At 41.9% G+C, this 26825-nt stretch overlaps 2 protein-coding genes across 2 annotated transcripts in view; both read left to right on the forward strand.

Annotated features, from left to right (window-relative positions):
* The first annotated feature begins 1380 nt into the window (after positions 1-1380).
* Positions 1381-26825, forward strand: part of mipol1 (mirror-image polydactyly 1) — a 74432-nt gene continuing 48987 nt past the window's right edge. Inside the window, exons 1-5 of the mRNA XM_033641911.2 lie at positions 1381-1707; positions 7989-8077; positions 21932-22049; positions 22223-22266; positions 23944-24511. Coding sequence (XP_033497802.2) covers positions 8068-8077; positions 21932-22049; positions 22223-22266; positions 23944-24511 — 740 coding nt within the window. The 5' untranslated portion in view covers positions 1381-1707; positions 7989-8067. The remainder of the gene's footprint in view (positions 1708-7988; positions 8078-21931; positions 22050-22222; positions 22267-23943; positions 24512-26825) is intronic.
* On the forward strand, positions 2303-3920 carry c15h5orf63 (chromosome 15 C5orf63 homolog). Its single transcript, XM_078175330.1, has 3 exons — positions 2303-3032; positions 3354-3410; positions 3698-3920. The coding sequence occupies exons 1-3, from the start codon at positions 3024-3026 to the stop codon at positions 3866-3868; spliced, it is 237 nt and encodes a 78-aa protein (XP_078031456.1). The 5' UTR covers positions 2303-3023; the 3' UTR covers positions 3869-3920.

Raw genomic sequence — 26825 nt, forward strand, 5'->3', positions numbered from 1 at the left:
TCACTTCCACTGACTTGTGAACACTTTGGGTCACTTGTGATTCTGTGGACCTTTACTACATGTATGGGAGTAATTGCTGAAGTGTCAGTTGAAGTGAAAATACAAGTTAAAATGTCATCGGACGCTTCAACTACTTTAAATTTTTCATACAATACCAAAGCTCACTTCACTTTCTATGTCTCTGCTGTGGGTGGAAGCACTGTGTTTTCGTGTTTGTCTGTCCCATGCTTGTGAACGTGATATTTCAAGTACACCTAAAGGGAATTTCTTCAAATTTGGCCAAAGGTCAAGGTCACTGTGACCTTGTCCGTGTCATTCTGGTGAACAAAATATCTCAAGAACACCTAAAGGGATTTTTTTTTTCAAATTTGGCACAAACGTCCACATGGACTCATCAATGAACAAATTTATTTTTGATGCTCATAGGTCAAAGGTCAAGGTCACTGTGACCATGTCCGTCTCATTCTAGTGAACAAAATATCTCAAGAACACGGGATTCATCAGGATGTCTCAAGAACACCTTAAGGGATTTTTTTTCCTCAAATTTGGCACAAATGTCCACTTGGACTCCTCAATGAACAAATTTGTTTTTGATGGTCAAAGGTCAAGGTCACTGTGACCTTGTCCGTCTCATTCTAGTGAACAAAATATCTCAAGAACACAGGATTCATCAGGATGTCTCAAGAACACCTAAAGGGATTTTTTTTTTCAAATTTGACACAAATGTCCACTTGGACTCATCAATGAACAAATTTGTTTTTGATGGTCATAGGTCAAAGGTCAAGGTCACTATGACATCACTAAAAAGGTTTTTGGTCATAACTCAAGAATTTAAACACTAATTTTGACAAAATTTAACAGAAATATCTCATAATATAAAATAATGAAGCAATGACATTTTATGTTCAAAAGGTCAAAGGTCAACTTCACTGTGACATCATAAACACTTACAAACAAAAAAGATCCCTCATATTTTCTAAGAATTTTAAGACAAAACACTCCTAAATGAGAGGAGCACTTTGATCATAAATGAAGCTGCATGTATTTTGAAAACATTTTTTTAACCCATTGATTATATTATAGTTTACAGAAGTGTTCTTAAAGTCAGAAGCACGTTACAAACACCTCCATCTCAAAAACCCTTAACAGGGGAAAAATTACCAGTGGAATTTCACATCAACAAATATACATGAAGTTTCTTAAAAGTTAGATTTTTACTCTTTAAACTCACCTTAAAATGTGCGGAGACACTGCATCATTCCCTAATAATCTCTTAATTACACGACAAAGAATTCATAATTTAACGTGTTACATGGTTAGAAACTGAGATTTACAGACTGACACCAGGGGGCCGGGCTGTCCCTTTATTTGTTGACATGTCGTGGATCTGTGGGTGGATTTCCCTGGAAATGAAAACCAGTGAAATCAGTGTGGCCAGTAACTGTCTGAAGGAAAGAATGAAAGTAGGACTTGTCTATCTCCAGATGGTGGCAGTGGTGCAACTCTTCAGGGTGCAAGTTGCTCTTCTAGCTCAAAGAAGAAGAAGAAGAACAACAGGGCCGAAGAAGAAGAGCAGCAGCGGTGTTGTGTCTCAGCGGCTCCAGACTTCCAGACAGCTTTCATCAGAGACTTAATTAAACAACCGGAACCACAACATTTCAGCGGGTTGTCCGTTTGGAAAGAATCGTGACTGTTCAGCGGAACTCGGTGAGTTTACCGGCAGGTTCGGCTCTGTAGAACCGGGGACGGAAGTTACTGAAACTTTACAGGTCATTTAACAGCTGAGCTAACAGGCTAACTGGCTAACTGGCTAACTGGGTTTAAATCAGCACGGTAATAATCAGTTGCCTCTGTCTGTGTGTGTGTGTGTGTGTGTGTGTGTGTGTGTGTGTGTGTGTGTTCGTTTTTAATGCCTGCACTCTGACATAATTTAGGTTGTTTTTTTGTCCTCAGTGAAGAAACAGTTTCAGACACACTATAACTCATCAAGTCAAATCTCACTAGGCTGCTTAAATATATTCAATGAGATAATTAATAATAATAATTAATATTTTTAGGTTCTAAAATTCATCTTTATGTTTTGTAGCAGTGACGTCACAGCCTCTACATAAGAAAAATATTACATACATTTTTTTAATGTATGAAAATTATCTCCATTATTATTATCTGTTCAGGTTTCTTCACACTTATTTGAGTGACATTTAAAGAGAGAACAAATCTGTCTGAGCTCCTGCTGTGCTCAGGCTGTGATTTGGCTGTGATTTAGGTGTGCTACAGCAGCGGTTCGTCTGCATACAGGTTACGATCCGACTACAATCTGGCTGTAATACGGCTATGCTCTGGCTGCAATCCAGCAGAACTGTGGCTGAGCTCTGGCTGCGGTCTGGTGGAACTGGCTGCAATTTGGATGTAATCTGGCTGCGCTCTGGCTGCATACCAGCTGTGATCTAGGTGTGCTCCTGCAGCGATTTGTCTACATACTTGCTATGATCTGGCTGATATGCGGCTGAGCTCAGGCTGAGTGCCTGCTACGCTCCAGCTGCTTACTGGCTATGATCTGGCTGTAATCTGGCTGGGCTCTGGCTGAGCTGTGGCCGCAATCCGGCAGAATTGCAGCTGTGATATATATGCTATCTGGCTGTGCTCTGGCTGCATACCGGCTGTGATTTAGGTGTGCTCCAGCAGCGATTCGTCTGCATACTGGCTACGATCTGGCTGTAATCTGGCTGCGCGCTGGCTGTTATTTGGCTGAGCTCAGGTTGGGTGCCTGCTATGCTTCGGCTGCGTACTGGCTATAATATGGTTGTGCCCTGGCTGTGACCCAGCTTCGATTTGTCTGCATACTGGCTACGCTCCAGCTACAATCCGGCTGTAATCCAGCTGCGCTCTGGCTGTGACCCGGCTGCCATTCAGTGCCCTTTTACTGTATCTGTCTTCACACACGTCCTCAGTGGACGAACTGAGAGAAATTTCATCATCATCCTCCCTCCTGCTCTGTGATTGGTCGACTGGCTGCTCGGTGGATGTTTGAGGTCAGTAACTGTTTGTTTGTTTTTTTGTTTTCTCAGATCAAATGTTTCTCCTGAGACGAACTGCCGCTCTGCAACCTCGTATCTCCAGACTGCTTTCCTCTTTACCCACTTTAACTCTGTACACTAAGGTAACAAACCCTCGCATCTCCAGACTGCTTTTTCCTCCACCCACTCTAACTGTTTACTAAGGCAACAAAACCTCATATTTCCAGACTGCTTTCCTCTTTACCCACTCTGACTGTATGTACTAAGGTAATAATAAATCATTTTCACTGTGTTAACTCTTCAGTACAATAAAATTATTGATCGTTGTCTCTGTAGGATCCATGTCCTCTGTGTGATGAAGCTAAAGAAGAGCTGGAACCTTTCAAACACCGGGTGAGACTCGACACACGTTCACAAATTTAAACTCGGTATTACCTTAGCGCCACCTGCTAGGCAACAAAGCCAAATGTCACCTGAGTCCTCTACTCCATTAAATCAAAAGCGAATAGATATAAGAGACAGGAAGGCATCTTCTTCACTGATCTTTTAAATCGTCTCTAAATGTTTCATTTACAGAAAGTTCAGGAAGAAGATTCAGTTTCTATTGAAGTAAAAGTTTTATATTTAAGTCCAACAGAGAGACATTCCTCTAACTATCCGATCTGTCTCTGTCTCTACAGTTTGTCTTACAGCAGGTGGACATCACTCTTCCAGAGAACAAGGCGTGGTTCGACAAGTACAGGTGGGACATACCTGTCTTCCACCTGAATGGACAGTTTGTGATGAAACATCGAGTGGACATGGTGCTGCTGGACAAACTGCTGCGGGACGCTGAGACGCAGAAAACATGACAGTTTATTATCTGTTTGACTGAAAAAGATCAAATAAACAGAACTGATCGATAAATGTGTCTTTACATGTTTGTTATTTAACATTGATGAGTCAGGTTTCAGCGAGTCAGAGTAGAGGATCATTAGTGATGTCACTGAGATGTCGATTTAAAAACAAGTTATGAAGATTTTAAGTGTAAACTCACTGATCTTTTAACAAAAGTTTAGTTTGCTGTCAAACAAAAAACTGAGACAAACTGTGCATTTTATTTGTGAAAAATCTTTAATATCTGTGATTGCAGCACACGAAATAAACAATATTCTTTTATAAAACGTAAATATAAACATGGGGCTGAAATAATAGGATGGAATCAAAAGGAAAAATACAAAGAAATTAATTCTGCTGCTGAAAATAACACCTGAGTCACCCGATGCTCCGAGCTCATCAATATTTAACTTGCTGATGGTTCGGACTCTCTGGCTGTCGGCCAATCACAGCCCTCCTCCTCCTGTGTGACCTGGAAGTGCTGTGAGGTGGTGTAGAGTGTGCTGGTTGTCACAGAGACGGTCAGGTGTGTTTTTTTGGCGAGGTGAAGGTGTGTTGATGGCGTCCAGCATCAGCAGAGCAGAAGATGTTCAGTTTGCTCTGCGGAGAGCCAAGAAAAAGATCAGCAACCTGCAGCAGCAACTTGACAACAAGTAAGAGACACAGAGATACAAGAGATAAATATGTCTTTATATTTGTATCTGTAGCAACTAAAAAAGTATGTAGTTAGGCTGAAGGTGTAAATGTTCGGTTCCTTTAGTTAAAAGTGTGAACATTGATCCTTAAGAAATGTGAATGGTATGTTTCCTTAGTTTAAGTTAAAGGTTTGAAAATGTTCTTCCTTCATTTAAATGTGTGAATGTTAGGTCCCTCTGACGTGTAAACATTCTGTGATCATTTGGTTCCCTTACTTGCAGGTGTGAATGTTTTGTTCCCTCAGTAATAGGTGTGAATGTTTGGTTCCCTCAGTTAAAGCTGTGAACATTTGGTTCCCTCAGTTATAGGTGTGAATGTTGGGTTCCCTCAGTTAAAGGGGGGAATGTTTGGTCCTTCAGAGCTGTGAACGTTCTGTTCCTTTAGTTTAAGGTGTGAACATGCGGTTCTTTCAGTTAAAGGTGTATATGTTTCATCCTTATGATGTGTAAACGTTCTGTGAACATTTGGTTCCCTTACTTACAGGTGCAACTTACAGGAATCAGGTTTTCTTTCCTCAGTTATGAACGTTTTGTTCCCGTAGGTAAGGGCTTCAACGTTTGGTTCTATCAATTAAAGGTGTGAATCTTCTGTCCTTATGTAAACGTTCTGTGAACATTTGGTTCCCTCGGTGAAAGGTGTGAAAATCCGGTTCCCTAAGTTAAAGGTGTGAGCGCTTGGTTCCTTCAGTTAAAGGTGTGAATGTCTTGTTCCCTCAGTTAAAGGTGTGAAAGTCCGGTTCCCTAAGTTAAAGATGTGAATGCATGGTTCCTTCAGTTAAAGGTGTGAATGTTTGTTCCCTAAGTTAAAGGTGTGAATGTTTTGTTCCCTCAGTTAAAGGTGTGAACGCATGGTTCCTTCAGTTAAAGCTGTGAATGTTTTGTTCCCCCAGTTAAAGGTGTGAATGTTCTGTCTTTATGATGTGTGAACGTTCAGTAAACATTTGGTTCCCTTACTTTCAGGTGTGAACATTTGGATCCCTTCCTTACAGGTGTGAGGGCTAAGGTGTGAATGTTTGGGTCTTTAGATTATTGTTACAGGTTCCAACGTTCGGTTCTTTCAGTTAAAGTAGTGAACGTTTGGTTCTCACTGTTAAAGGTGTGAATGTTAGGTCCTTATTAGGTGTTAGCATTCTGTGAACATTTGGTTCCCTTACTAACAGGTGTAAACATATTGTTCTCTCAGTTAAAGCTGTGAGCATTTGGTTTCCTCAGTTAAAAATGTGAATGTTCGGTTCTTCAGAGGTGTGAACGTTTTGTTCCTTCAGTCAAAGTTAAAGTTGTGAATGTTCGGTTCTCTCAGTGAAAGGTGTGAACGTTCAGTAAACATTTGGCAACATTTGAATGTTTTGTTCCCTCAGTCAAAGGTGTGAAAGTTGTGATCCTTAAAGGGCCAGTGTGTAATATTTGGTATGGTTTATTGTCAATCTGAATCTGAATATTCTACCCATTAATATGTTTATATAAGTGTATAATCGCTATAAAATAAAATTTGTTTGGTTTTCGTAGCCTTATAATTATGCTTTTATATATATATATATATATATATATATATATATATATATAGCAAGGGCCTTGCTTTAGAGAGGTCGCCATCTTGCGCCGCCATGTATGTAAGGCAGACCGAGCAGACAATCCAGCCAGCCAGAGAATGCGTTTCACGTGTATAAATAAACCAACAAAGACAGCAGGAGGAAGGAAGAAGGAGGAGGAAACAGCAGAGAGTGTTAGTAGTTCGTCGATGGAGAGAAGTGAAAAGTTTTTTTAGTTATAAAGTTTGCGAATGGACCACACTTACCATGCAACAGGAGAGAATGAACCCGAACCGTCATCTGCGAGGAAAAGAAGACGCAACTTCACTCCTTGTGATGCACTCTCTGCGGCGCTTTTCCTCCTGATGATATATCTCCCCAGCGATGGTAGCACCGAATCCCATTCTGTGCATTCAGCCTCTCTTCTCGCCCGCTCAGCATCAAACACATGGAGTTCCTCATCTGTATGCTCCGGCTCAAACAGGTATGGCTCTGGGTCTGTGTCCGCTACAAGAAACTCTTCAAAATCGTGTTCAAAGTCGTCCATTGCAGCTACTATAGTCCGGAGATATTGCTAGGCTAAATAAACAGCTGAGCTCTGTTTACCGGCTACGCTGTCAGTCAGTGTGCAGGCTGGAGATTGGTGGAGCAGAGAGGAGAGGGGGTCCCCACTCGGTATGGTAAACGAGTGTGTGTGTATGAAGTGTGTCTGTTACGCTAGAAGAGTCAGAGTTCGGGACGGAGTCTTTTACCTCCTGGAGTGTTACCGGAGTTTCTGGAGTGCTCAAATAAACTGGCCTTTTTCCCGAACACTCCTCTGGTCTCCTGCTCGTGAGGGATTCATTACAATAACGTAACATGGTTTAGATTTCTAAATAAATATTGAGCGAGTGAGCCCTGCAATCTAGAATTTGACCACTGATGTCACTGTTTTCAACCCATTTTACACACTGGCCCTTTAAGTTGAAGTCAAAGGTTTCAACGTTCGGTTCTTTCAGGTAAAGATGTGAATGTTCTGTCCTTGAGGTGTGTAAATGTTCTGTGAACACCAGGTTCCGTCATCTAAATGTGTGAGTGTTTTGTTCCCTCATTTAAAGTTGTGAACGTTTGGTTCTTTAGAGGTGTGCAGGATCTGTCTTTCGGTCTTTCAGAGGTATCAACAATCAGTTGAAGATGTCACGTTCGGTTCCTCCAGAGGTGTGAATGTCAGGTTCCTTCAGTTGAAGGTGTGAAGTGAAATATAAGAGTTTAATATATCTTCATTATTTACATTGCTCGGTTACATATTGGACAGAGGAATGCTGGGTAACGTGTTAGAGGACAGAAGAATGCTGGGTAACATGTTAGAGATGTGTCAAGAGGACAGAAGAATGCTGGGTAATGTGTCAGAGGACAGAGGAATGTTGGGTAATGTGTCAGAGGACAGAAGAATGTTGGGTAATGTGTCAGAGGACAGAGGAATGTTGGGTAATGTGTCAGAGGACAGAGGAATGCTGGGTAACGTGTCAGAGGACAGAGGGGATAGAAGAATGCTGGGTAATGTGTCACAGTGTGGTACAGATTAAACAGCCAATAAGCTGCAAGAACCATGTGACCTGCAGGTCATGTGATCAGATGTATACACTCACTGGAGACCAGCTCAGTTTAACTGGTCCTGCTGAACTGTACTGGTCTTCAGCAGGGGAGTCAGTCAGTTGAACTGGTCTGATTTATTTTTCTTCAGATGTGTAACCCTAACGAAGAAGAAGTTTGGATCTGATCTAAACTGATCCAGGATCAGTCTGTGGACTCTTCAGCAGAGTTTACACACCGCTGAAGTCTGATGGTTATCACTGTGTGTTTCTGATGTGAAGGTGTGTTTATGTTTCCAGAGAAACCAGTTTACTCAGTCCAGGGGAGACCAGTTCAACATGGACGCCCAGCAAGGAGCTCCAGGACTCTCTGGTGGACATGTACAGAGGTAAAATACTTATACTACTACTGATACTGAAACACGTGTACAGAGGACAGAATACTACTACTAGTAGTAGCTACTACCACTGCTACTGATAGACATGTACAGAAGTAGAAAAATTACTATTCCCACTACTGCTGCCACAGAAAACATCTTCATCCTTCAGTCTCTTTTATTTAAAGTATCAGTGACATGTGACCTGATATTTAAAGCTACCTGCAGACTGACTAAAGAAAATGTCACACCTGTATATCTCGTGTTTCTGACTCGTTAAACCTGTTTTAGAGAAACATCACATCACAGCATTAGAGATGTGCTGAAAACAGGTAGTTTGAGGATGAGGAGGCAGATGACATCACTGAACGAAGTGAATGATACAGACGGGCTGTGATATGATCCCAGGTTTGTGTTTAAAGCCTAAAGCTTAAATTTCATGGACAAACATCGCTGCAGGAAGTGTTTCCTCCATCTGTCAGCTGTTCAAGAAGAAAGTGAGCAGGTGTAGTATGTCAGATTATCCACCAGGTGGAGCTGTGGTCCTTGACAGAGCTAAACAGCAACACTAAGCTCAACAGAGAGGAGGTCAGAGGTCACAGCACACACAACTGCTGCAGGAACACTACTACTACTGCTCCAACAAATAATAATAATAATAATAATTATGATGATAATGTTTGTAGAATAAGTATCTGTCCAACAGCAATCCCGAAATGTCTTCATGTGTTTTCGTGCTTAAATACCAAACAAGAAGCATTCATCAGTCTTACTACAGGTGAATATATAATCTGAAAACTACAAATTACAGTACAGATAGGACAAAAAAATTAAACAGATACATCATCATAACACACATAATTATTGATAGTCAATAAATAATCAAATGTGATTGGCTGAGGGCTGTTGAAGAAAAATAAAGGTTGAATTTAATCACAGTTTTTCTTTTTCATAAGTTTTTAATGACAAAAAATCCATGATTTGAAATCGAATGAGCCGAGGAGTAACCACTTATTTTAGTTTAAGGTGTGATCACACGGTCCTTCAGTTAAAGGTGTAACGGGTTGGTCCTTCAAAGGTGGGAATAATTCAGTTAAAGAAGATGTTAAGATTCTGTTCCTTCAGTTAAAGGTGCGAACGATCAGTCCTTAAGATTTCGGAATGTTCGGTTAATTCAGTTTAATGTATGATTGTTCTGTTCCTTCAGTTGAAGTGTGAATGTTCTGTGTCTTTAGTTAAAGGTGTGAGCGTTCTTTTCCTTCAGGTAAATGTGAGAAATTCGGTTATTCAGATGTGGGAATGTTTCGTTCCTTCAGTTTATGGTGTGAATGTTCTGTTTCTTTAGTTAAAGGTGTGAACGTTTGGTTCCTTCATCTAAAGGTTTTAATGTTCATTTCTTTCGGTCAAAGGAGTGAATGCTCAGTTCCTTCAGGTAAACATGTGAATGTTCTGTTTCTCCATTTGTAGGTGTGAAAGTTAGGCCCTGTTTGGACGACAGCTCTAAAAATGGAAAAGTCTGTCCTTTGCGTTTTAAAAGCTTCCGCATTTATATGACAACGTCATTGAAACGATCTCCGTTCACACGGCGCCGCAAAATCTACTGGAAACGCTGTAGTATGCACGCCAGGCCAATGGGTGGCAGTGTAAATTTGCAAAGCAACATCACGGTATGACGCCATGCGCTGAAGCACCTTCCTCTACAACGCGGTGATTACAAACCAAAACAAAGAAGACACAATGACGAAAGCACGCACGGATAACTTTGTCTGGATGGACGACGAGGTGGAGTTGCTACAGTGGATCTACACTTTGCTGGAGAAGCATTGATAAATTCAACAGGGTGAGCGGCACAAACAGAGCTCGGCATTGTTGTTCTGTTGGTCGACTTTCTCGCGCATGCCTAGTGACTGGAACCGTAATGCGCACGTGCGAAAAGTCTCAGTTTTCAGAGGAACTGCATATTGCAAGTTTACATGACAACGGAGATGCAGCCGTTTCCAAAAAATTGCACTCTGGAACCCATTTTCAAAATGTTGTGTTTTCAGGCACCCAAAATGCTGCTGTCGTGTAAACGATCGGCCGAAACGCAACTAAAGTTTACTGTTTTAAGTTGACATCGTTATTGTGTAAACGGGACCTTAGGTTCCTTGATTTGAAGCTGCGAACACTGGGTTTCTCAGTTAAAGATGTGAACGTCGAGGTTCTCTTCAATCATTGGTATGAACGTCAGGTTTCTTCAGTTATAATTGTTAATGTCAGGTTTCTAGAGTTTCTTCAGTTAAAAGTGTCAACATCAGGTTCCTCCACTTAAAGGTGTGAACTTTGGGTTCCTTCACTTTAAGTGTGAACGTCAGGTTCCTTTATTTAAGCTATGAACATCAGGTGTCTTCAGTTAACCCTATGGGCCCGAGCGACACATATCACGTGAAACAGCGGAACTGTAGCTTTCCGACAAGACCAGGCACTTGTTAGTAGTCCAGTGTTTTCACAGCAAAAAACAATGATAAAGTTACACTAAAATTATGAATAACAGAGCTTTCATGCAGCTCTGCACACACATTACTCTTGGATGGATTACTTGCGAATGCAGGCTCGCACAGAAATGCCACGCATATTACATGAAAGTGCAGGAGCAGAGCTTTCCAGTGATACCACACACATCATTGTGCTGTCATCCCATCATGCTATAAATCCAGATTTATTGTCTACAAAATAAAAACCTGACGAACTTCTTTACAATCCATTATACAGATCTTGTTATCAGTCACTTCATATAGTGAGGAATATCGTGTCTTACCACGTCTTAAGCTTGCGTGTGTTTCTCCCTGTCTATCCACATTTGTAGTCCGGCTTTCAAGATGCAGATATCTCCATATTGTCCAGTTGACACTCCATCAAACTTTGTATGACAAGACCAGCCACTTCACCTTTGTGCACCCAGACAACTGCAGCCTAATTATGCATGCATGACAGGGCCGTAGTCACCATATACATTGAGGGGGACACGCGGATTTGTTTTTTTCATTCATATAAAAATGAATATAAAATGCAGGCACATACAAGGACATGGATATAAAAATAAGATATAGCATGTGCACGTAGCCTTTATAATGACTGTGATATGAGCTCAAAAGTAAAGGCAGGAAAAATACCCCCAAAAAGGCCTAGGGCCCATAGGGGTAAAGGTGTGAACATCAGGTTCCTTTATTTAAGATATGAACATCAGGTGTCTTCGGTTAAAGGTGTGAACATCAGGTTCCTTTATTTAAGATATGAACATCAGGTGTCTTCGGTTAAAGGTGTGAACATCAGGTTCCTTTATTTAAGATATGAACATCAGGTGTCTTCGGTTAAAGGTGTGAACGTTGGGTTTCTCCAGCTGAAGGTGTGAACGTCTCTCCGTCCTCCTCGGTAATCTGATGCTGATCAGATCCTCATGAACATGGCAGAGTGTAATCTCCTGTGTAAACCCGTCTGGAGGACGTCAGTATATTTAGAGTTGGTCTTTTCCTTCCTCATTAAACAGGCTGGATGTTAACACAGAGGATGAAACCTGCTGGAGATCAATGACACCCATGATTATTAGTTACTACGGCAACAATGACTTAACCCTCCCTCTCCACAGCTGTTCATGTTTTAAAGTCATCCACCTGGAGTATGAGCTTGTTTATATCTCACTGACCGTTACATGAGTTGATTGAGCTTCAACTTGGTTGTTTTATTTTGTAGGAGCCTCTGTGACATCACACATGGTGAGGGGATTGATTGAGGGTTATGAAGTGTTGATCTGAGCTCCAGACTCTCATCTGACTCTGTAGTTTGTTCTTTGAGGATTTAACGTAGCGACAGTCTGGAGCACCTGGACACCTGAGAGTGTCATGTGTTGTTGTTGGTTCTGTTGTCTAACTCCTGATCTTAAAACGAGATTGGTTTGGGGCCAGATAACACTGCATTTTACTTTGTGTGTGGGATTTTGTGTCTCACTAAGCGAGGTCATTTTGTGTCTGTTGTGTTAAACTTTAGGTGACTCTGATAGTTCTGGTCCCAGACTGGTCCTGAGGCAGAACACTGGTTGAACTGGTTTGGGAACAAAGTGTCAGGACCAGCTGAGTGCGGCGACATCTGTCCTTGCTCTGTCCTTGTCCTTTGTCTTTTAACCAGATTAAATATTTTAGTCATTGGACGAAAGAAATCCGAGTTAATGTTAGCAGCAGCTCGACTCACAGTCCCCCGGATCCCCATTTCAACTTAAGAGTGAACAACTTAATTCAGTGTTTTTATCAGTTTAAATCACTTGGTGTTTTGAAGAGGAAGAAACCTCTGCGGATAATTGCGTACCTCCTGAACAATGAACACTGAAGGAATTCTACCCTAAAAACAAGCAGAGCCTCTAGAGACAACTTGAGCTAATATTAGCAGCAGCTCAGCCAGCAGCTCCTCCTGGTGTCTGGCTGCTGAAGAACGTCACAGAAATATAGACTTTTAACTTCAAGTTAGGGTTGCAGCAGTTTTTACAATAACTGTCTCAGAAAATATCACAGAATTATTATGAGTTACAGTGACCCTTAAAGAAATGGAAACAGAAGAGCTTTTATTTAGTTGAGCAGTCGTTTAATTACTATAATTGAAACGTGTAAAAAGTCTCCTCTTTGAAAATGAATAAAATTAAGGTGAGGGTCTCCGCCCAGTTGCATCCAATACTGTTGATCAGCAAATGTACACAGTATGATAACCATTAATTTTTATACCATGCTATACCTTGAAACCGGTATATCGCTACAACCCTACTTGAAACTCCTTTACACAGTGTTTTAAGCTGTTTGGGTCCATTTGCTAACCTATTCCAGGGCAGGTTAACTTATGAGGTTGGGATCACAGCCCGTCAACACCCTGACCAATCAGCTCACTGGAAAAATGTTAAAGATTCTGTATTTTTGTAGGTCAGTGTAAGCATTTTATTGTTGCAGGCTTTCTGTTTCCAGTCTGGTTTTAGAATAGAGCTTCTAACAAATGGAGATTGTTTACAACTCCAAACACATGATGATGATTTTAGCTGCATTTTATTATTTTCTCCCCACAGTGATAGCTGACAGTGAGTCTGATTTTACGCTCTGATTCATCACTGCAGCTCAGAATAACACGAGACACCTGTGTGATGAGAGCTGGAAATAAAAACCAAAGATTGTCTTTTATTAGAAAAATCATCCGCGCGCAGCAAATTAGCTCCTGTTTTTATAAATGCAAGATTTCGGTCAGATAGACCTCATCAGTCATTAACGACTTTTACACCACCACTCTGAAGGGAATACACCAGTCCTTTAGTAGTTGTTAGCCACCGACCTGCGTCGTCAGCCATGTTTTAACTTCCTGCTCATTCTTTTTTACCATTTTTTTGTGGGCCGTTTTCACTCCAGCTTCTCTCCAGACTCTAATTCTCGTTGGTTCTCCTCTGCTCAGTCATTTCCTTTAAATTCTCTGAGGTTTGTCTCATTTTTAAACAGTTGAGGTTTGTATTTTCTGCAGAGCTGTAGTGAAGCATGTCTCAGTGTCTCTGTCTGTCTGTTAGAAGTCTCAGTGATAATCCGTCATCTGTCGGTGTCTCTCTCTCAGATCGAACATATGAAACAACAGTATTCAGTCATTCATAGCCAGACTCTGATCAGACCCATATGTGATCTTTATTTATGTCTTTATTTCTTATTCTGTGGTGGCAGCATGCAGTCCTGTATTTCCTGTAGCTCTGTCAGTGTGTGAAATTGTCTCCGATCATCAGGTGACATCAGAAACTGACAACGTCCCCACTTAAGACAAGTCTTTGTAAATAAAATCAGTGTGTCAGCAGAACATCATAGGCTCTCTCACCTGGAGCTGTTGCCCTCGACAACCTGGGACCACCGTAAGGTGCTGATACCTGCACAGCAAACTGCTTTCACTTACAAGGACTTTGCTTTGGTGTTTTGGTGCATGATATTATTATTACAGGTTCAGTGTGTAGGGTTTAGGGGGGTTTATTGGCAGAAATTTCTTTAGTGTTTAATCACCTGAAAATAAGAATTGTTGTGTGTTTGTTACCTTAAGGCTGATTTATACTTGTGTGTCAGCTCTATTCCCAAGCCTACGCACATGGCCTATGCTGTTGTGAGCATTTAAACTTGTGCGATCGTGTGTCTTTGTCACTCTGCACTTATACCTCCAAACACTAGTCGACAACTGGGTTTCTGTTAAGTGCTGTAAAATTTATTTGATATACCCACCCAAAACACACATTAAACACACATTAAACATGGCTTAATAGAGACAATTTCAAACACAAGTGCACAAATCAGCTTCACTATAACTCGCAGCATTCACAGACAAACACTTGTCTTTATCTGGACACATTTTCCCCACAAATACAACATGCTAACGTTTTTAGCACAAGCCTATGGCATTTTACATTGTATAAATTAGCCTAGCAGCTAGCAGACTTTTCCTATACTCATATGAAGCCAGAGACAACAGCAACACTTAACAAAAGTAACGTTACAAAATTCGTCTCCATTGCAACTCACAAGGTTCACTGACAAAACAACTGTCTTATACTAAACACGTTTTCCAAACAAATACAACATGCTAACATTATTAGCACAAGCCTATGGCATTTTACATTGTATAAATTAGCCTAGCGACTAGCGGGGTTTCTTCTGCTCATATAAAGCCAGGATAAATCACACACAAATCACACACTGATTGTATGTGCACGCTTAGGGCCCCACCCACAGACAGGAAGTATCACTACAGATAGTAAAGACTACCAAAATAAAACTTAATACATTTCTTTTACAAGCGTGAATAAACTTTATTGATAAAGAGTCACAGATCAGAGCTTCATGTCTCTGATCAATGAGCAGCTGCTACACACACACACACACACACACACACACATTCCTACAGAGAGACATGAATAGCAGCTACTTCAGTCTGATCAAATAAACCAAAGTCTGCAGCCCACCCTCATCTAACAATACAACGTGTGTGTGTGTGTGTGTGTGTGTGTGTATATGTGTGTGTGTGTGCGCGTGCGTGCGTGTGTGTGTGTGTGTGTGTGTGTGTGTGTGGACCACCCACTCTGCAGATTAAACACAGTTCACACGACCATCTCCTCCCTCTCTCTCCTCATTCACTCTCAGCCTTGCTCTGCCTTTGTCGTCTTCTTCTGTCATTATATTAATCTACTGACCAGTGTGTGTGTGTGTGTGTGTGTGTGTGTGTGTATGTGTGTGTGTTGTCTCTGTGAGTTAGAAAAGATAAATATGAGTAAAAAAGTTCATATAAAAAACAAATAGAAACAGTTTAAAGCTCCGTCTCTTCAGTGTGCTCCTCTTTAATTTAACTCAGTGTTCAGGTGATTGTAACCATGGTGATGTGATAGGATATTATGGTCTGTAATAGCTAAATATTCAGCAGGACAAAAGACAAAAAAAAGAAAGACAAAAGCCCCCACAGGGGGGCGCTGGAGAGCTGAAGGGGAGGCAGAGATCCTGCAGGCCAAAGTACTCACGTTGTCGGTACGTCTGTGGGTGCACTGCAAACAGGAGCTGCTCACACATCACTCAGCACAGTTTGACTACACTGAAACTAATGTAGACCATAAAAACATCTGGATAGTGGGGACACATGGGTCTGTTTGCTGAACATCTGTATCGGCCGATATTTGCCTTAGTTGACTGCCATCAACTTATCTGTAAATATGTTAACCGATTGGCAGTAGCTGATGTTTTTCTGTTATGTCGCATCAACTTTGTGCCGTCTAAATGCTGTTTTGGAAGCCAGCGGCTGACGAGACTCTGACACTCTGCCGTGACGTAACAGCGCAACAGGTGCCGCTGCAGGTGTGGTGTGTTTACAAATAAAAGTGAAAGAAAAATGTGTGCCGTGTGGGAGTGTTGCACTGTCTCGGAGAAAGATCAGAGACGTGCAATTTGTCAGACATGCCTCTTTGCAGAGGCCCCATTTCCAGAAAAGCGACCACACTCGGATATTAGAGAAATAATCACCTCTGTTTCCCTGTCGTGGCACAAATGGCACGCAAATACCTGTGTGCTCCATGCAGCAGCACGGACGGAGAGCGGCTGTTCAGCTCTGCGTCTCACGTCTTGGATGAGAAGAGAAATAGACTGAGCTGCAACAAGGCAGAGATGGCTACAGTTTTTCAGTGGTTGTAGTTAGTAAAGGGATACAGGAAGTTGTAGAAAGGCATTTAAAGCTGTGATTTTCAACGCAAGAATCTGAAAGAGATTTGCGTTCAAGTTGTGTTTGTTCAAAGTTAGTGTAATGAAGGACTGAATGACTTTTGTCTTGACCTGGCTCTGAAGCCATGACAAAAAAGAGGGAATCGTTTTAAACGCAGGAAACACAAACACAAACTAAGGTAACAATAGGGTGTGATTATCAGTAGAATCAGTGCTGAAGGCCTGTGGCTGCATAAATAACAACAAAAACAAATTAAAGCTGCAAGCATTGATCACCAGGCACCTTAATGCACGTTGGAGTGCCAGCGGGACATCTATCAGCATGACCATAGAGTGCCCCAAGAATGTAACCTAAAGCCCTGAAATGAGTTAGCATGTTAGCACTCTCAATTCCCTCGTCTCAAGTTCAACTGGTTTTTGGTTAGATGCTTTAAATAAGGTCTGTGGTCAACACAAGCTTTGAGAGACTTTCATGTTTTGTTCATTGAAATAATATTGGTCAGTAAATACCCCACTCGTGAATTTTTAAGCTTTAATGTGTCAGTTCATAACAAGTGGCTAAATGAGACTACAGAACGTCATCATGCCGATCATGACTTTGCAGCCTTGTGGTGGTGGCGACGTTGAAGTCATGCGACCGTGATGTAATTTGCTTACAGCCAAATATTAACTTTTTACTTCTGGTGATTGCATTCAGGCTGTAATAATCCTGAAAGAGGTGTTCATTTGTGACGAATATCTCACTGAACAAAACGTGTAAATATCATAAACTTTTGTTTGCCACAGAATGAGATTATCTGCCCATTTAACTCAATCTGGTGCAGAAGAAGCTCTGTCTTTTTACTTATGGCCATAAAAGCTAAAAACAATAAGTTGATAATGTAAATAATTGTAACTGCTTGATTTCAATAAAGTTTACTTTAAGTTGACTCCACGAACACATATAAAACAGCACATGGGATAAATTAACACTCAGGGCTTTCACAGAATCTCTAAAGAGAAGTACGCTGTGGAGTCCGCTCAACATGCTGTATGTTCACACAAATTTCACAGGTGTCCATTTGTGCGCCAAGTCTCTTGAGTTTTTTTGGAAAGCAAGACGTCTCGTTCACAATGTAAGTCTTTTTGGGCCTCATGGCATCACCTGACCGACCTGGAAGTTGTAATTCCACTGTTTGACTACGATGTCAAATTCACTTTTAAGTCCAGCGCTGTTCAGGAGACCTGGAACAGACTCAGAGAGGAGGCTCTGCCTTTAAGACGAAAGTCAGGGAATAAAGTAACAAGCTGTAGATGAAGGTATACAGTAAACCACCTGAACACAGGTGTGTGTACTCTGTGTGTACTCTGTACGCTGTAAACTCTGTGTGTAGTCTGTGTACTTTGTATTTTGAGTGTACTCTGTGTACTCTTTACATTCTATGTACTCAGTGTGTTCTCTGTGTGTACTCTGTACTTTGTATACTTTGCATACTCTGTGTACACGCTCCAGTAAACTGTCCAAATAAATAACACACTGTATATTGTGTACGTGTGTATATAAAATAAAGACGAGCAGAAGCTGAAATCAGTTTAATTATTGGCTGTTTTGGTTAAAAAATGACTTCACCTGTTAATCAATTATCAAAATAGTTGCTGATCATTTTTCTGCTGATCAACTGATTGATTAATGGATCACTTGTTTGTAACAAAAGCAAACTTTAACTCACTGAGAGCTTTTTCAGAGAAGGTCAGATCGACTCTCCGTGTATGTTGTACATTAGTATTTACTGTATGTTTGTCTGTATTAATATATATGTGTGTGTGTGTGTGAGTGTGCGTGTGTGTGTGTCTCCCCTCAGCTTAATGTCGGTATCTAAATTCATGTGCGGCGTGGCGGCGGCGGCGTGGCGGCGGGCGGATCACAGGCGGATTGTGTTGGATTTGAGCTGAAGCCTCTTTAATCATCCTAACACCGTCATTAATATTCATGCAGTCAGCTGGAACACCCGACACTCACTGCACCAAACTTTCTGCACAAAATGTATTAAATACAGCTTAAAAAATTAATGGACTTTAGTTTATATTACATGAAGAAGAAGGGGGGCGGAGGGGGGACCAACCTCCCCCGCCTCCCCCCTCCTCTTCTCATTGGTTCACGTAGATTGGTCCTCTGATTGGCCTTTGTTTTTTCCCTTTTTTCTGCAGATTTTTCCATCTTTGACGAGACTTCAAAGCGAGCGCGAGGCATGAACGGTCATTTAGAAGGATTTAAGCACATTATCACATCTGTAATTGTACATGAATAATAAGGAGAGCCGCCGCGCTCAATTAGCTCTGAGTCCACAAGAAGATCAGGGAGGGGGAGGGGGGCAGAGGACGACAGGAAATGAGAAAAGTTTCAAAGTGAAGACGCTCAAAGAGGAAATTATTCAATAACTGTAACACAGCAGAACCAGGACCAGAACCACAGGACCAGGCTCTGTGTGTCTCACCTGAGCTCTCATTCATCGACCGCACACACAGTCAGGTTTCTCAGTTTACCTGTGATCACACGCGTGTTCTCAGAGTCCGAGCCCTTCTCACCTCAGACCATCAGAACCAGGACCTGATAACTGGTTCATGTGTGTTGAAGGAGGAGAGCACGTTCAAGTTGGAACCAGCTGACTTCTGTTGCTGCAGAAAAGCCTCAGTGGGTACAGTTACATGCGCACTGATATTCCACTACTAAACCGAATACGACAATATTCTGAATTTCTGTTTGGATTTTCCAAATTTAGCATTTACTGATTAAGGCCTCGATCACACAGAAAGCGTTTTGCAGGTGGCAAAACACGAGGCGCACCACACTACCTCTTTTTTTTAATTCAATGCCACTAATAAAAAAACAACACTTGCTGTGTCTTCTTTATTACTTGCTTGGCAACGATTCCATTGCTTCCTTATGCTAACCTTCCCGTGTAAACAAACTACTGTTTTGTTTTCCCCACAGTAATCAGTGTGTAGTTGCTGACATGTTGAGGCAGAGGGTACTGTCTGTAGCTCTGGTTGAGGGTGAGAGGCTGTCAGCAGATAAACAGAGATCTGTGTGGGTACATGAGACCCTAAAAAAGAGGGTTGATCATGGGGAGTACCACCAGTTGGTCCAGGAGCTTCTCCTCCATGATGGCTGTTTCCAGGCATATTTTAGGATGACTCAGGGGCAGTTTGACAACCTGCTCTCTATCGCCAGGCCGTATAGTTCTGGGTATCCAGCAACCACTACCACCAGTTTCTCCTCCATTGTTTACCAACTGTAAACTTGTTGTCGTGACCACCACAGAAGGCCCGCCTCTCAAATCATCAGATTTGACAACGGGGAAGAAAGATGATGAAAAAGAGGTGACATGCGGCGCTTCTCTGCTCTGAGTTGAAGTTTTTTTAACTCGAGGAGTTCAGAGTGCTCCGGCAAAAACGCCCGGCGCCTTTAACATAGAAACCGCGAGCAAAAAGCTTCATTCTCATTAAAAACAATTACTGCTAAAGCTGCTAAAACGCTTTCTGTGTGATCAGAGCCAAAGACGTGTGAGATATGTTGGTATTATTCAAGTTTATACAGTACATTCAGAATATGGGTCCCACTTCTGGTTTTTACAGCAGTTTGCGACACACAGCCTCCTCTCTGTTTACTGCTGGCTCTGTGCGTTGTCATGGATACGTTGTACACCAACCAACTCTCCAGCAGTTTGTAGGGCAGGTGTCGTGATACATGCCCAAAAGAAAAGCCCACATTTCTGGGCAGGAGGAGAAACACACCTACTTTTAAACATTGTGAAAGTCCTGGTTACCAACAGGTGTTTGGGTGTGCGTGACTGTCACAACACCGGCCTTTTTCAGAAGGTGGTTGAAGGAATGAGGAGGGAGGCTGTGTTCGCATGATCCATCAAGTCCACCACTGGGAGGAAACTTTGAACTGTGTGGAGTTTGCATGTTCTCCCCGTGTCAGCGTGGGTTTCCTCCAGGTGCTCCAGCTTCCTCCCACAGTCCAAAGACATGTAGGTTAATTGGTGACTCTAAATTGTCCGTAGGTGTGAATGTGTGTGAATGGTTGTCTGTCTCTATGTGTCAGCCATGTGATAGTCTAGTGACCTGTCCAGGGTGAACCCTGCCTCTCACCCAACGATTTCTCGCTTGATTCCTCCATTACTGCCCTCTCCATCCTCTCTTTCCAACCTGTAGAATCTGACACGCCCACTGATGTCGTCATGGTTCGCTCTTCAGGTTAAGGAAAACCTGATATGTTTTGGTTCCAGCTTACGATCAACTTTTCGGGTTCTGAACCAGGTTATTTTTAGTTGAAATGCTATGAACTGTTAAAAATTGGGGGTGGGAACTAAACCAACTGGTTCCATGTCCAGTTCAGACCAAAGATTCACAATGAGATTAAACCATTTTAGAACGTTGCAGAGAAAAGTTGCAGCGGTGTGAACACGCCGGTCTGAGCTCGACTCAAGCCGGCTGATGGTGTCACCTGCAACTCAGCCGGCTTGAGTCGAGCTCAGCTGGTCTTAAAGCACGTCACCTGTTTCAACAGCCAGTCAGCTTGTAGTGAAGTCCACTGGTCAAGTCAAAATGACCACAGATGGCGTGTTGGCTCACTGCTGCTGGTGCTCTGTCCCCAGCGAGCCCTCTGTTTCCATCCTGACAGTGTGCCGCTGCTCACTGTATGTGCTTCTGTCTTTTTCTTCAGTCCATTCAATGCTCATTTTGTTTTTCACTGTTTCTTCACTACTAATGCAGCTGTAGCCAGTATCTCACTATCACTATCCTCATTCAGATTTTAAGAATTATAATTATTATTATTAAATTATATAAATAATAAACAAAATAAACCTGAAAAGCTGCAAATCAGAGCAGAAGTACAGAGAGTTGTTGACTAGAGATGATACACCATCTCATTTACTTGACTTGGTGTGAACTGGCAGCTTTTTAGAACGTTGCAGAACGGTGCGTTGCAAGTAGTTGTTTGTTTCAATGCGTCTCGTCCTGAGTCTTTGGTCTGAACTGGGCTTAAATGTTTAGGTGAGCAGGTGGCACCTTGTAAGGCAGCCTCGGTCACCAGTGTGTGAATGTGTGAATGTGACTCTGTCCTTTAATGGATGTGAAAGGACACCAGATGGGGGAGGGAGACAAAGAGAGAATGGAAGGATACGGAAATGATTTAAGAGGCGCTGGATTATTGACACAATATTATCATATGTGTTTATCAACATGAGATCATTAGTTATCGTTAGTACAGATATATGTACACCCCTAGACTCTGAGGACACATGGAGACGTGTGCCTGAATGATCTCTGTGTGTTTTGTTGTTTACTTTTGAGTTAGCGAGCGTTTAACGTGATCTGTGCCTCCTTTAATTATACCTGCGCTCTGATTGGTGGCTTCTTTAATGAGAGCCGTTAACCGTCCTGAACAAGATATTAAAGCCATGTTTGCTCTGCTGATGAGCTGCAAGTATTTAGAAAGCTCAACATGACGACAGGATTACTGCTCGCTAATGATTAATAATTAATAAAGACAGAGAGACGCTGACGCCACAGACACTCAGGTGAGCGATGGACAGGTGGTGTGATGTTCACTATGTGATTCAGTTTGGTCTGCTTTTGTTTTTCTCAGCTAATCCAAGAGTGAATGTGGAGCTGCGACAGCGTCTGCCCTCACCTGCACCACAGCAACCCAGCAACTTGACACAGCAACTCAGCAGCTCAATACAGCAACTGTGCAGCCCTGACAGGTAGGACATGTCTCACAGTGTGAAGCTGCAGCCTGATGACGTCTCTGTAAAACATGTACAGATAGTCCTGATGGTGGCGCCAGAGGAAACATCACAGAGTCATTAAAGTTCAGTTGCATCTGTACCTGCAGAGTTCACACTGTGTGTTAATGACATCATGATGGTTCTTACAGATCTGTGACCAGCCTGAGCCTGGATCACACCGACTGGCCTCAGGGTAACATCCATCCATCCATCCATCCATCCATTAAATTATCCATCCATCCATCCATCCATCCATCCATTAAATTATCCATCCATCCATCCATCCATCCATCCATTAAATTATCCATCCATCCATCCATCCATCCATCCATCCATTAAATCATCCATCCATCCATCCATTAAATTATCCATCCATCCATCCATCCATTAAATAATCCATCTATCCATCCATCCATCCATCCATCCATTAAATAATCCATCCATCCATCCATCCATCCTTCCATCCATTAAATAATCCATCCATCCATCCATTCATCCATTAAATAATCCATCTATCCATCCATCCATCCATCCATCCATTAAATAATCCATCCATCCATCCATCCATCCTTCCATCCATTAAATAATCCATCCATCCATCCATTCATCCATTAAATAATCCATCCATCCATCCATCCATCCATCTATCTATCCATCCATCCATCCATCCATCCATTAAATTATCCATCCATCCATCCATCCATCTATCCTCTATCATTTTATCCATCCATCCATTAAATCATCCATCCATCCATCCATCCATCCATCCATCCATCCATTAAATAATCCATCTATCCATCCATCCATCCATCCATTAAATAATCCATCCATCCATTAAATAATCCATCTATCCATCCATCCATCCATCCATCCATCCATTAAATAATCCATCTATCCATCCATCCATCCATTAAGTAATCCATCCATCCATCCATCCATCCATCCATCTATCCATCCATCCATCCATCCATCCATCCATTAAATAATCCATCCATCCATCCATCCATCCATCCATCCATCCATCCATCCATCTATCCATCCATCCATCCATCCATCCATCCATCCATCCATTAAATTATCCATCCATCCATCCATCCATCCATTAAATTATCCATCCATCCATCCATCCATCCATTAAATAATCCATCCATCCATCCATCCATCCATTAAATAATCCATTCATCCATCCATCCATTAAATAATCCATCCATCCATCCATCCATCCATCCTCTATCATTTTATCCATCCATCCATTAAATAATCCATTCATCCATCCATCCATCCATCCATCCATCCATCATCCAATCATCCATCCTCTATCATTTTATCCATCCATCCATCCATTAAATAATCCATTCATCCATCCATCCATCCATCCATCCATCCATCCATCCATCATCCAATCATCCATCCATCCATCCATCCATCCATCCATTAAATAATCCATCCATCCATCCATCCATCCATTAAATAATCCATCCATCCATCCATCCATCCATTAAATAATCCATCCATCCATTAAATAATCCATCCATCCATCCATTAAATAATCCATCCATCAAATTATCCATCCATCCATGAAATTGCCATTATCCATTCATCCATTCATCAGATTATCATTGTTCATCCGTCTGTCCGTTTGTCCATCCATCCATCAAATTATCATCCATCCTCCTACTGAATTATTCATCCCTCTATCCATCCATTCATCCATTGATTCATCCACACATCCATCAATTCACCTATCAAATTATTCATCTATCCCTCTGTCCATCCATCCATCCATCCATCCATCCACACATTAAATGTATCCATGTAACCACTGTGTTACTGACGGTCGGTCTGTGTCTGTCTGTCTGTCTCCCTTCAGCCCCTCATCACCTCCCAGAGCCTCCTTCCTCCTGCTCCCCCTCTCCTTTGTTCTACAGGAGGTCTGTCTCTCCCGTCTCACCCGTCTTCCACAGGAGGTCTGTCTCTCCCGTCTCACCCGTCATCCACAGGAGATCTGCCTCTCCTGTCTCACCCGTCATCCACAGGAGATCTGCCTCTCCTGTCTCACCCGTCATCCACAGGAGATCTGCCTCTCCTGTCTCACCCGTCATCCACAGGAGATCTGCCTCTCCTGTCTCACCCGTCATCCACAGGAGATCTGCCTCTCCTGTCTCATCCGTCTTCCACAGGAGGTCTGTCTCTCCTGTCTCACCCGTCATCCACAGGAGATCTGTCTCTCCTGTCTCACCCGTCTTCCACAGGAGGTCCGTCTCTCCTTTGTCCTCCAGACCTCCAGGAGGTGCAGGGCAGGTGAAGATGGAGCTTTCACCCAGCCGAGGCCCTTCTCCTCGGGGAGACAGCTGTGGAGACGGCCCTGATGGAGGACGAGCATCCAGAGGTCCTGGTAGTCCTGCCCTCAGACGACACCTGGTCAGCCCTGATGACAGGTCAGATCATCTATACTACTAATTGATTGACTGATTGATTGATTGATTTTTATTTATTTGAGTGTCATGCCTCAGATGGAGCCGTATAAGCTTACGAGACACTAGACAAGATCAATCAGGATGGCCACATGACCAATCATAACATACAGTTCCACAAATTCAAAAAGAAATCATGTTATAAATCTTACTTAGGCAAAACTCTCACGAAAGAGCCAACATAACATGTCACCCTCACATAACCAAAACAAATCGGGGTTCCTCACCTGAACTGTTTCAAACAAATGATTCCTGAAGTCACTGTGCATGGGGCTGTGGAGATGAAATTCATCCTCAACAACACCAAGATCACAAACACATGCTGCTCTCCAGGAATACCTTTATATCATCCTACCTCAGTTGCCAGTTCTGAACTGAGCACAAAGGGACCTCTACCCTCTGTGTGAATTAAATGTTTCGTGAGGTTGGATGTAATAATCTGCTTTGATTTGAAAGCTCAGAAACTCTGTCTCAAAAGGAAGATTCTCAACCTTCCATTGTTTCTTATGGACATCTAGTAGTTTGTGTTTGATCTTGAAAATTATTGCTGAGTGTAAAATGTGAGCGTCTTACCTGCTTGTCAAACAGCATCAAACCATAAACCTTCTCGAGTCCAGATCTGAGTAGAGTTCTGCGGGGATCAGCTGTGAAGTCCAGCGGCAGTTGGCTGCTTGCTCCGAGTATTTACTGGAGTTTACCGGCCCGTTGCTCATGCCGCATTTAAAATAATTACAAGTGCGGCTGTTCTTGGCTTTTACTGTCCAGTAGTCCACCAGGGACATACTCGTCATTGTCTTGTTTTAGTCATGGAAAAAAGGTTGTTGACGAAAAGTTGTTGTCATAGTTTTCATCAATGAGATTATGACTGTCCTGACCAAGGGTTAAAGTGTTAGCTGAGGTCAGTTGCCCTTTTTGCGCAGAGATTGTGCTATAGGTCTGCTACAAAGTCCCTTCTTCATGCCACCTTTGTATTTTTACACATTAAACATGGCTTAATAGAGACAGACAAGTACACAAATCAGCTTCACTGTAACTCGCAGCATTCACAGACAAACACTTGTCTTTATCTGGAGACATTTTCCCCACAAATACAACATGCTAACGTTTTTAGCACAAGCCTAAGGCATTTTACAGGGACAACAGCAACATTTCACAAAGGTAACATCACAAAATTCAGCTCCATTACAGCTCACAAGGTTCACTGACAAAACAACTGTCTTATACTAAACACGTTTTCCAAACAAATACAACATGCTAACATTATTAGCACAAGCCTATGGCATTTTACATTGCATAAATTAGCCTAGCAGCTAATAAATAAATCACACACAAGACTTAAAATGCTATTTTTGTGGAGGCTTTATTGTCTTCACAATTTATTGTTTCTTATCTGTGAAATTAAAGTAAATAAAAGTTTTGTTTCCACTGAGGGAAATGGTTTCAGCTTCCAGAAACAGACAGGTGGTCTGCGTCACTGTGACGTGTAGTTACATTTCTGGGGAGGTGCACGTCAGGCTGCGGCGTAGATTCAATGCAGAAGTATAAATTCTGCTTTAAAACAAGTACGGCCCCCTCTCCACTTCTTACCTCTCCACTTCCAGCCCCCTTGCTCGGACCACACCCATCTTCTAACTGAACCTTCATTTTAATTTCAACCACACACCTGTAAAGTTTAGTGACTGCATCTCACACTGCTGTTATGCTAATGGGGTGATAAAAATCTGCCCACAGACAGACGGACACATAACCACCTGACAGAATACTCAAAACAGCTTCTACACTACAGTTGGTGAAACCACAGCCATATTTCACCATGATGACACAAACACTGAGGTGAAAACAAAACCAGCTGTAATGTCATTGTTGCAGCTGATAATAAAACATTAATATCACAATCAGAATAAAACAGAACAGAGTGTGATGTCTGAAATCTAAACAGTATTTAAGACAAACAGGTAGTGTTGATAGCAGCAGTATTAGTACTATAGTGCAACAACTCTTAGAATAAAAGACAAAGACGAAGGCTGTATGAAATAATAATGATCTCAATAATCTGATAAGTTTGGAGATTTATTAAGAAGTTCACCTTTACATTCTGTGATTCACGTTTTTCTGCTTCTTTTGTCTCTTTTGATGCTTTTTCAGATGAAATTTGTGGTATGAGCAGTTTGAGTTGCATCACTGTGTGAAATGTGACCTATTAGATTTGATTTGATTTGATTAGTTGAAGAGAGGGAGACAGAAATAGAAAGATAGTAAAAGCATCGAGGCGGGAAGT

The sequence above is a fragment of the Epinephelus lanceolatus genome, chromosome 15 (assembly GCF_041903045.1).
Source record: "Epinephelus lanceolatus isolate andai-2023 chromosome 15, ASM4190304v1, whole genome shotgun sequence".
NCBI classification, from domain to species: Eukaryota; Metazoa; Chordata; class Actinopteri; order Perciformes; family Serranidae; genus Epinephelus; species Epinephelus lanceolatus.

What these genes read in the sequence shown, in the direction of transcription:
- c15h5orf63 (XM_078175330.1), top strand. An exon ending in TGGAACCTTTCAAACACCGG is followed by an intron (nt 3,411 to 3,697) that starts GTGAGACTCGAC and finishes CTGTCTCTACAG; the next exon opens with TTTGTCTTACAGCAGGTGGA.